Source organism: Pelecanus crispus, chromosome 1, assembly GCF_030463565.1.
Source record: "Pelecanus crispus isolate bPelCri1 chromosome 1, bPelCri1.pri, whole genome shotgun sequence".
Classification (NCBI taxonomy): Eukaryota; Metazoa; Chordata; class Aves; order Pelecaniformes; family Pelecanidae; genus Pelecanus; species Pelecanus crispus.
The window spans coordinates 108112380-108123384 of record NC_134643.1 but is presented as its reverse complement, the minus strand read 5'-3'; the positions used below and the strand labels follow the sequence as shown (position 1 = coordinate 108123384).

The 11005-nt window shown below is 46.1% G+C and overlaps 1 protein-coding gene across 1 annotated transcript; it reads right to left on the bottom strand.

Annotated features, from left to right (window-relative positions):
* Nucleotides 1-521: 521 nt before the first annotated feature.
* Nucleotides 522-10706, bottom strand: CD80 (CD80 molecule). Its single transcript, XM_075712244.1, has 6 exons — nucleotides 10658-10706; nucleotides 9548-9577; nucleotides 8679-9017; nucleotides 5758-6039; nucleotides 3597-3722; nucleotides 522-628 (listed from the first exon to the last, which is right to left on the bottom strand). Exons 1-6 carry the CDS (start codon nucleotides 10704-10706, stop codon nucleotides 522-524), a joined length of 933 nt encoding a protein of 310 aa, XP_075568359.1.
* Between the last annotated feature and the right edge of the window lie 299 nt (nucleotides 10707-11005).

The window sequence follows — 11005 nt, the reverse complement described above, 5'->3', positions numbered from 1 at the left end:
TACAAACCCGCCTCTCAGATATTAACCAGCTTCCTTACACAGGTTCAGAGGAGACACTGACAGTCAAAGTTGTCAAAAGTTCCTTTTCTTTCATCTCTATCTTCATCCCCATTTAGTCCCTAAAAATTTATGTTAATTACAGAAATGAATGCCACAAAAACTTGCACATGATCCACGGAGGGCCCATTCTGTGGAGAAAGCAGCTTTGCAGCCCAGGAAATTTGGTCATCTAATGTTTTTTCACTAGATTCATTTCTAGAAATTTGAAATAACCCAAACAAAGCGATGCCCCACAAGCAACATGACCATCATTCCTCTAGTTACCTGACCAGGAAACACTACGTGTCTGAGTTGGCAATAGGGCCCTACCACTTTTATTTACCCTAAAGGACAGCACACACTCATATTAAAAGCCGTGCATGGTTTTGTGAGCTAACATCACACGAGAATCTAATAGTATTTGTGAAGCTATTTTGCGAAGAGAAGAATGGTGAAGAAAACTACCTGCAAATGTTATCTGGTCATACAGATGATGTTTCAGATGGCACTTTAGGGCTCGTGGGTGGCTTCACACATTCTTTCACACCCTCTTCCACTGAATCCTGAGGCTTACAACAGTAAGAACAGACTGAAAAAGAAGATCCCTCATTAGTATTTGGAATTCCAGAAGACATAGAAGTGCTGAATTCAAATGTCTTCTTCAACAAAGTGAAGTATAACTGAGAGTGGGAAGAAAGGACAGAAGAAATTAAAGACAAGGAAATCTTTTAGGTCTACTTTCTTCTATTTTTCCTTAGCAGGATTCATCCCTGCAGTACATCTGAATATGGCTGGCCCATACCCATAGTCTGATCTGATGGAAAGCTCTGTTATATATAAATGTTGTCTATATAGCATCGTATGGATAAAACAGTTCTCATTAGCACAGGGCTAGGACCTCAGCCTGTCACAAAGACAGGTTGGTACATGCTAAGATAAGGTCAGAAGGGAAATAATGATAAAAGTTACCTGTCACTAAATGCAGTTTACCAAGCAAGTGAAAGAATGCCAGTGTTAGAACCAGCCAACCAACTCTTTCAGTGCTTTAAAAGGAGTTCAGATTAAACAGGTCCCCTTAGTATCCCAGCATTTATGAATGACTTTTGTTTTAATAATTCAAGTTGAGTCTCTCTGTACTACTACAGCAAACCGTAGTTGCACAAATTTTACAACATGGATCCTAAGCTATTCTTTAAGTGACCTCTAATCTTGGTCTAATCTTGGAGCTTTGTGTTAAATTAATTGAAGAGCAAAAAAAAAAAAAAAATCTAGAGAGTTTCCATTCTTAAATTACCACAAAGATAGGCTGTGAGCTCCTCAAAGTATGGGGTTGTGAACCTCAACAAAGCATCTACATGTTTTGGTCACCACCACAATCATGCATCTGAGAACTCTTATTTCCGTTTTACTCTATCTATTCTTCCCTCCCACACTTCAGCCCTTTGAAGCATGGCTTTTTGAGCTCAGAAACCACTCTTAGCAACAAGGCAGCTCCTGACGCAGCTTTCCATATGCCAGAACAACAGAGGGACTCTCAGACCTATTCTGAGCTTCCACAATAACTCTTGAAAGGTGACCTGTAGCAACACCAGCAGGAAGCACTCTTAAGACAGGTATTTCCCTTCCCAGACAGGTGGCAATGCACAGCAGCGCCAAAATGTGACAAGTGTACAAACTGGGAAGTTGGATTGAAGCTCTAGCTTCAGTTTCTTCCAGTATACGCCTGGTCTGGAAAGTGGCTGTACAAAATAGCACTGCCTGACTCGGCAAATCTACTCCCTGTGCATATTAGGAAAATGGTATGGAAAGGAAAATTCCAGTTTATGCAGCCATGTCCCATGCAGGTGATCACATTGTACCACATTGGTGTGCTTTTTACATCTACTTTAAAGGCAATTTGGTTTCTATATAAAAGGCGCTCTCAGAATGCTCCAGAATCTTACTAATTTAATGGTAAGGAACCTTTTAATTTCCAGCCTATATTTGTTTAAAGCCAAATCTTCCAATTCCAGTTAATTTTCTTCTATGATTAGAAGTTCGTTATCCATGCAGCTAACAGCATAGGCTGTGATCAGCTGCGATTTTCTTGGTTTCAACCTCCCTGCTGCTTTCCTATTGACATAGCCCCAGGGAACAGCAGGGGAGAACCAGCACTGGTGTCATAGCGGCACATGAGTGGAAAATGAGGAGGTGCACAGGTGTAGCCAAGAGTCACTGCCTTCCAGAAGCTTCCTTTCTTTGTGATAAAACAACAAAAAGGAAATTAGCCCAGCCTGACTCAGTGGTCACATTAGTTTTTGAAGGGATGTGGTTGGTGAGGTGGGGAAAAGAAAAATAGTAATGCTACCTCCACACCTCTGACTTGGGAGTGAATTTGTCTGAAGTTGAAATAGAGGTAGCAGAAGACACAGGCGTGACAAACTTACAAGCGTCCCCTAAGTGAACTGAGTCCCTGCTGCCTAGCAAATAATGTCTTTCCAATGGGGGATACCACTGCGACTGCGATGAGCTAAGACACTCAAGACTGGTGGCTTCTGGTTTTAGTGGGCTGAACGTAGAGCACTCACGGTGTGGGATTCTTGTCTCCAGACTTGACTTCCCCAGTGACCTGACAGAACCTGATTGGGTGATATTTATAACATGTTGCAAGGCCTGCTGTCTTTCTCTAGGACTGCTCTTCAAAGCTGCTAACAGGGTGTGGATAGGACATCTACTGCTGCTGGCTTTCAGCACCGGCTGGATGCCTAGCTGCCTTTATAAATCCATTAGATGTCTACCCACATCTTAAGGGGCTTTCTGGCTAGGTCTGCTTAAGACACGATTAGGAGCAACTGCTAACAAATGAGAGTTTTTTTGAGCCACAAAACAGAAAAAAAGTCTACTCAGCTGCCAGCAAACCCTGAGATGCCTGAAGTCCCCTTAGCCATTGAAAAACTCCTGGAGACATGTCTGGAGTTACTGAAAACTTCATAGGGTGGGACAGGGCACCTCATCTGTGCAGTTTTTGGCCACACAAAGACAAATCCGTCTGTTCTGATTGGGGTTCTCCTAAAAGTGGGACATCATTATGCTTAAGTCCTTTCTGTGGCCCTAGCACTATGTATTTTTGTAACTTTGGCTCTGTGACTTTTCTGAGGGATTGTCTAAGTAGGGTGTGTAGAGAGATCCCATTTTGAAACTGTCAGTGCTCAGCTGTATCTATCACGATCACCAAGCTTCTTGGCATCTTCAAGCATCTTAATACATAAAAATGGACCTTTGTGAATCTCTTCAGTTCTGTATACCCCTGATTTTGGAAATATTCTGATCTGCTGTTAAAACTCCCCATCACCCCTCCACTCTCAAACCTGAACCCTAGTGCTGCCTGCACACGAAATGTAGGAAAGTCCTGAGCTGGACTTAGATTTTGTGAGAGTAGACGCTGCATGAAAAGAAAAAAAGGAAATGAGAAGGTACAAAAATACCTAGTGTTCAGTATAGTTTCTATAAATGTGTATTTTACATAGAAACTCCATAAACAGTAAGAGACTGTTTCTTGAAAAAGGAGCTACACTTACCATGCCTTCGGAGGTATCTTGCTGCTAGGGTGATAGCCAAAAGGAAGATGATAATGATGATACTTGAAGCAGTAATGACATTATATGATGAAGGCTCAGTAGTGACAACACAGTTAGATGTTTTTTCTGAGGTAGAAGAAATACAACATAAATAAAGGACCCAACAACATTTTGGCATTTTCATGTAAGAGCAGGTGAATCATTTTTGGTGGTTCTGGCCAAATTCTAACTCAGATATTCAGCCTGAAAATTTACCTATTCAATAAACAAACAGACAAAGCTGGCACCTAAATTTCTTCCATTCCCCCACATTTGCTGTGTGCTGAAATTTTTAACACATCCACAGAATCTGAAATGCTGGGTCTTTGTCCAGAACAGGACTGAGACAGGCAATATTTAAAAACACATAAGCTGTTTTTAAATAAACTCTCTAGGCTTGGTAGAAAAGTCTGAGTCTATACCTAGGAAACTTCCATTCTCAAAGGTACTCTGCAGTTTTTCTTACTGTTTTCACCAGATTTATGCCTAATTTTTTCCCCTCTGAATTCACAGGTGATGGAGAATGATGCATTAAACAGACTAGAATAGACTTCTTTTCTGCATGGCAGGAAAAGAATATTGTGGCAGAGTTCAGTTTCAGTAGATCTGGAGTCTTTGGCTTTTCGCCATTGGACATTAGAGTGGCCATTCTGCCACTTGGACATTAGGGTAGATAACGGGCCATTCTTGCACAGTACAGGTCAACCCTAATTCAACAGGAGGGACAGACTTGGTGCATGTTCCTAGGTCTTCAGATTTTCATCATCTGCATCTGGCACAATTAAGCATCATTCAACTTCTAAGACACTAGCCTAATCCACTGTACAATCTTCCCCTCCACTGTAGGGTTTGCCTCCTACGTTTACCAGAGGCTGTATTCTGTCTGGAACTCCCTGTTCATGAAAGACTTGTTTGGAGGACCATTCCCATCATAGCAAAATGGGAGTGATTCCACACCTTAAAAATCAAAAAGTGGGGGTTCGGTGACTGCTCTTGTCACTGTTGATTGCACCCTCTTCTGAGAATCCGTGACACAACAATTTATTACTACTATTGCTTTTTTTGTTGCTCTCCTTTTCTATGTAGTATGATATTCATAACCTTCTTCCATTACCATCTCTAAGGACATTATGCACTACATCCAGCAATAACCAATATTCATAAAGCTCTTGTTTCTGGCATTCATCCTGAAGCTGAATGGCACCTCTCCTCACAAGCCCCTTTGATTTCAGTAAGACTGATGAATAAGGTACCTTGATGAATAAGGTACAATTCCCTAGGAAAAACAGTGCTTCTCTAGCTTCCCTTGAAGGTGCCCTTATCTCTACAGTGAAAACATCAGACCCAGAGACATTTCAGAATACTTTTTTGGTAACAACATTAAAAAAAAAATCCTTTTGGCTTTAAGAATTTTCTTGCAAATCCCCTTCTACTGCAAAACATCTGGTCTGTAGTGTGCTGCCTTCCCTCATGCTGTTTCCACTTGTGCCTCAAGCTTTTCAAAGCACAGACTTATCTATTATGTTATCACTTTTAAGCCACACACAGTGATGGAATTTTTTCTGTTTGAGTTAACCCTGTATTAAATACGTGTATGAAAGCAGAATTTTGTCTAGACCCCAGCTGACAGTTTCTGTCACTAAAGCAGGAACAAGCATGCTTATTAAATGAGAAAATTCTATTTAAGTTCAACCTGTGGCTTTTAAGGCACACACATTTCTCAAGTCCCTCCATTCCAATACCAGGTCTGTACTGCGCAACTGGCAGCAAGACCGTGCTGGTACAGAGGGGCACTGAACGGTGACAACTCCAATGTGTAGGAGCCACTGAGGCTGACATCACCAGATCCCAACTGGATCCAGTTGCCCTCTCAGCCCAGCTGCAACTCACGGTAGACCAGCAGGAAGACAGAGCCGTCTCTGCTTGTCAGCCACTGTCATAACTCTCCTCTCCCACCCCTGCTATCTTACAGCCTTTGAAATATTTTGGTGTGCAGCTCACAGGCGGGATCATTGGGTCATCCTTGCATGAACAGATACAGAAAATCCACCACTTTCTCAGAGAGGCAACTCAGCAGATTCAACAAAATGGTTTTGTAACACAAACTATTAATAAAACCTACTCAGAAGCAAACTGCTGGACTTGGCTAAGCCATTGTATTCAACGGAGCAACTGAAGCTGACGTCTTTGGTCACGTTGAGCCTCAGCTTGCCAGTGATGTTGTACAGGTTGAGGCTGGACTTGGACACCGAGGTGGTATTCCACGCCACGGACACGTTGTTGAGGGCTCCAGAGATTTGGGGTTTGGGGAAACCTCCATGAGAAGAACATCTTACAATCATCTCAGTTGATTCACAAGAAGTAGAGGATACATTTGCTGTTATGTTCGGCTTACTGAAGTCAGCTGAAGCAAGAAAGATTTAGTTACCGTTCTGACAGATTACAGCAAGGGCTGCAGTATTGATCACCCATGGTCAAAGCACAGACTCCCCCACAGGGCATTCTTCCTCTATCATAATCTGTTTGGCCTTTCTTTTGCCTTCGTGTTCTCCCCATAGCCTTGACTGGATATGGCCTTGGCCTTTGCTTCTTCTCCTTCCCTGGGCAGTACACAGACTTCATGACCCCACCTCTCCAATGCCGCCGTTTGCCTCTACAAACAGCAATTTGTGGAACAACAGAAGGAATCATAAATCAGGTAGGGAAAATATAGGACTAAATAAAAATCTGTATTACAGGCAATGGTAGACAATTTCCTTTTCCTTCCCTCATTAGTCCCTTCCCAGCCAGAAGCTCAGAGGGGGTCCATCTCTGCTAGGAAAGGAGGTGAGTCACATGTTGGTCTCTCAGCCGGGATGGCCGGCAAGAGACCAAATTACATTTTCTGCATGACAGCCCCTCCAGAAGGCCCAGCTGAGAGCAAGACCCAGTCACACTGGTCATTGCAAAAATACGTAGCAATACACATGTCCTCTCAGACTATGTTCTCAGTGGACTTTTTTCTCATTGCCAAAGAGGGTTTTCAGAGGTTTCCCACCCACACAGCTTGTTCCATGCCTTCCCACCTGGTCAGATGTATTGCTGTAAGTATTTGTGAGGCTGCATGGTGAAATGGATAGGAGGACTAATATGAGTGAAGAAGGAGAAGAAAGGTTTTGTCATTTTTAGCCTGCTTCCCTTTGCCAGTCTGTTCAGCGTGTTACTGTAAACAGTTGCATTGGTACAACTGAGGACACCCATGGGTTGCAATATACAGCCCAGGGTGAGGAGGAGGAGGCAAGGGGTGGCAAAGCAACTCCCACTGGAAAAATCTTCGTGGGACCACACCTTTAGCAAAAGAGGCACCAGTCAGAGAAAGAAACTCGGCATGTGGCTTCCTGGTGGGCCACCAACACAATGGCTGCCAAAGGGACCAAATTCTCCCTCCCACCCCTGCCAGCTATAGGTCTAGACCCTGCACACCCCTTCAGGCACTAGCCCCAGCCAGGCAGAGAGCTGCAGCAGGTTGCTCAACTCACTGCAAAATGACCCTTTTTTGCAGCAGCTAAGGTTTTGTCTGCGCTTGCTCCCCGCCTGACTCACTATTTGACCACATGACTGCCGAGATAAGGCAGGCAGCCCTGCTGTTGTAGCACATCTTCCACAGCTGATGCTGACCACTAACCCATGGTCTAGGCTACCAGTAACTAGTGAAAGAAACTCACTCAACTTTACACAGCTGACCAGGGGCCGACAAGGAGAGACACGGATTTCCTTCCAGGCCCGCTGTCTGTTGAACAATATGGCATTGACATCCAGTCTGGAAAGTCCCTTCAAACACCCCAGCCGACTTCACCGAGGCTCCCCGGTCAGTCACCAGGGAGTAACACTTTTCTGCCTCTCTCGGGGTAGCCCGATTCCAGCAGGGGCAAGGAGAGATTTCCCTTTCCTGATCCCCACAATAGCTGATCCTACTTTTCCAAAGGGAGCAGAAGTCTACCACAATTATTACAACTGGCCCGTTAAGACAGCAAGGGGATTTCTGGAAGGAAAGAAACTGGAGTATTTGTGGGGAGGAAAAGAGATCCGTTATTTCACATTTTTCATGCAGTTAAGTCCTCAGCCCTCACAGCTAGAGAGGGTGCTGGCAGTGCACTTCCCTTTTTTCATACCGGTTCCCAGAAAGATCACTAAATTTGTCTCCTTGCACATGTGCCCACCATGCTCTCAGGCAGGCAGGCAATGGCCAAACCTCAGGAGATTGGGTTTTTTTGCTGATGAATCTCATTCCAGATGGAGAATGCTCATTCACTGGCTTGTCTGGAAGATTCCTGGAACCCTCTGCTGCTAAAGGTATTCAAATGTATATATATATTTATATGTTATCAGCATCTCTGCCTTTGGTTGAAACCAACCGCCACAAAAACAGTGGTGGAAATGGAAAATAATGTCAACGGAACTTTTTGTAGCCTCCTAGAAAAGATTCAGATTCGTTTTGAGCAAAGGAACTCGGGTTTTTTCTTTAAGGCAAAAAGCCTCAAATCTCCAGCTGAGTTCAGCCTTAGGTTGTGGAGCTGCAGTGTAGCCGGCAAGCTGGCCAGCCCCGCGGGGAGCCTGGGCTCCCAAGGGGTTGGATGCAGGGCTGGGATGCTGCTGTGGCCACAGAGAAGCAATGCCACCCCATTCCCCTTCCGGCTTGGACGCTTCCTGTGCACCAAGGGCTTGGTCTCTGCCCAAAAGACAGCAGGGGGCAGAGGTGGCCTAGGGCAGCCACCAGCAGTAGGACCTGGGGAGGTGTCCTGGCAGGGGGGTCCTTGCCCAGGAGGGAAGCATCAAGGGTAGGACGGTGGGCTGGTGGTAGGAAAGGCGAATTTTTTGCACCTGGGGTAGCTTTGGAAAGGTAAGGGGGGAGGCTGATAGAATGGAAATACAGGGGCCTTAACACACCTCCCAGCACTCTTTTAGGCTTCCTGAAGAAAGCCTATCTGCTACACTATGACTAAAGCTTGGAGGAGTGTCTCTTACCCCCAGAAAGCCTCAGGTGTCGGGAGGCAATCCACCTACCTGTAACAAAGAGGGTGACAGTCTCATCACACAAAACTACTGAGTTCTGTGAAAATCTGAGGTGCTGAACTACACACTGGTAAGGGCCATTGTCCAGGATTTCCACAGGGGAGATCCACAGGGTGAGGTTCTTCTCATTCATCTCTGTCCGGTTCTTGTACCGCTCATGCTCGCGGATCACGTTCCCTTCTGCGTAGGCAAGCACTACCTCCGTGGTGTTCTTCTGCCAGTAGACCCGGTAATTATGTAGGCCTTCCGAGCTGGGAATTTCATGACAACAAGGCAGGCCAACTTTTTCCCCTGCTTTGCTTTTGACTACTTTCTTCTCCAGTGCATAGCCTGTAGGTGGGGGGCAAAGAAAAGTCAGTGAGACAGTGGTACAGCCTTGTGCCAAGACCTGCTGTGTAGAGCTCACCTCTTTCGGCACTGTCTGCGCCGGCTAATGTACCTCATCACCCACCAAGCTGTTTACAACTTCAGCTCTGCACTGAGGGGAGGCCTACCTTGGCATTGCCTTTTACGTGATGTTCCAGTCCTACTTAGGATCCCGAGCTAGCGGGCACACAATGATTTCTGCATGGATTATTGGAGCCAAAGGCAGGAGAGTTACCTGCCTGAACAGAAATTTTGCTGGCCCCTTGAAAAAAAAAAACACATCCCAGAGTAAAGAATTGCCATTATTCCTGTAAAGGGATAAAAACAGACATGCCCAAACTGCTATCTTCTTTGCCATCCACTTTCAGAGATCAGTGTTTGGAAAGTCTGTGTCACCCTCCGGTGGGTTCTCTGCATGCCAAACAGAGCGACAGTGGACTATTAGTTTGGAGGGTTGGGTTGGGGGTTTTTTTGTAAAAGAATAAAACCCAAACCTTTCAAGATCCCAGAAGCTAGAAGCAACCCTACAATGACAAACAAAGGTTAAAGCCGCACTGTCATCAGCCTCCTAGTATTAGCAGATGAACAATTTTGCCTAGTCTAGCTGAAACATTTATATTTGTGAAGGCCCATGGGACTCCCTTGGGATTACTTGCAAACCAGCACAGACATTCCCCAACTCCTGCCCAGTGACCATGTCGGTGCCATACCTAGTGTACAGGCATGTGCCTACAATAACAAAGCGGAGGCCCTTGCAAGTGGGAAATTCAGTACAATTTTGACCAGGTTAGCAGTAATCCCCCTGCTTCGCGCTACGACTTCCATGGACGCTGCTCCCGCGATCAGCCCTGGTTTCACACCCCCCTTCCTCTCTCCAGTGGGTAGGCGCTCGCAGGGGCCAGGACCTGACACGCGAGGGAGCAGCCTAGCAAGGAGCAACTGCTGTTGCTGGAAGAGTGACTCAGTACTGATGCGTGGTCCTGTGCTGCAGCAAGGCCAGAGCAGACGGCTGGGCTATTGCCTGCGTTTGTGCAGCCTTCAGGATGATGCTTATGCCCGCGCACGCTGCTTTCTTAGTCCAGAAGGTCGGGTTGCTTTATGTTTGCCCTGCTTGCCTCAGCCTCACTACCTTAGCACCCACCTCCGGTAGTGGAAGGGGGATGCTAACGAGGAAAACAGCCAGCCTCAGGACAAAGAAGATTCAAATTCCCTCTTCCTTCCCTGCAGAACAGATCTCAGTAAATACATCTGAGAGAGAAAGCGGGAAAGTCCTGGCCAGGCAGTGTGTCACTGATGGGGAGAGTGCAGCATCAGCTATCGGTGGAGGTGATAGCCCACGTGCAAAGCCTCAGCCTGAAGCATGAACTGAACGCTTGACAGAGCTGAGCCTGAGAACTGCCACCCACCCCTAGCAAAATCTGGCTGATGCTGGCTCACATGTTATTGTCACTGCTAACGCCTAACCACAGCCACACCATGCACAGGCACAGAGTGCAGCTCTCAGGGTGTGACTGTGGGGCTGCGGCATTCAGATTCAGCTGAAGTGTCCAAAACTGCCACAGGCTTGCTGCCCACCAGGGCTTGTTTGCTTAGAGGTGACTCACAGACCCTTGGGATGCTGTCACACAGCCGGCAGCGAGACCCCTGCAGCATGCCGACCTGTGCCCAGCGGCACACCGTGGTGATGTGCTTTGCAGTCCTCCAGCTGCCGGTGTTGGAGGGAGACAAGCAGATGCTCAAGCAGTGCCCTGGCACAGCCTGATCTTGGGGCAGCATTGGGGCTGCTGGATGAAGCTTAGCCCAGGTAGAGAGCCTGGGACAGAACGTGAAATAAGTTTTCTCCCCCTTCCCCTGAGACACACCTACCCCTGTTCCACCCACATGCTTTACATTAAATCCATAGGAAACGCACTGAAAAATACTGGGGAGGTCCTGGCAATGTTATTGAATGT

Bases quoted from the DNA above. Each gene is read 5' to 3' on its own strand.
- CD80 (XM_075712244.1), bottom strand. From the start codon at position 10,706: ATGCTGCAGGGGTCTCGCTGCCGGCTGTGTGACAGCATCCCAAGGGTC. The intron at 6,040-8,678 runs GTAGGTGGATTG...TTCTTGCTTCAG, and splicing joins TGTCACCCTCTTTGTTACAG to CTGACTTCAGTAAGCCGAAC. The intron at 629-3,596 runs GTAAGTGTAGCT...CTTCTTTTTCAG, and splicing joins AAGATACCTCCGAAGGCATG to TCTGTTCTTACTGTTGTAAG.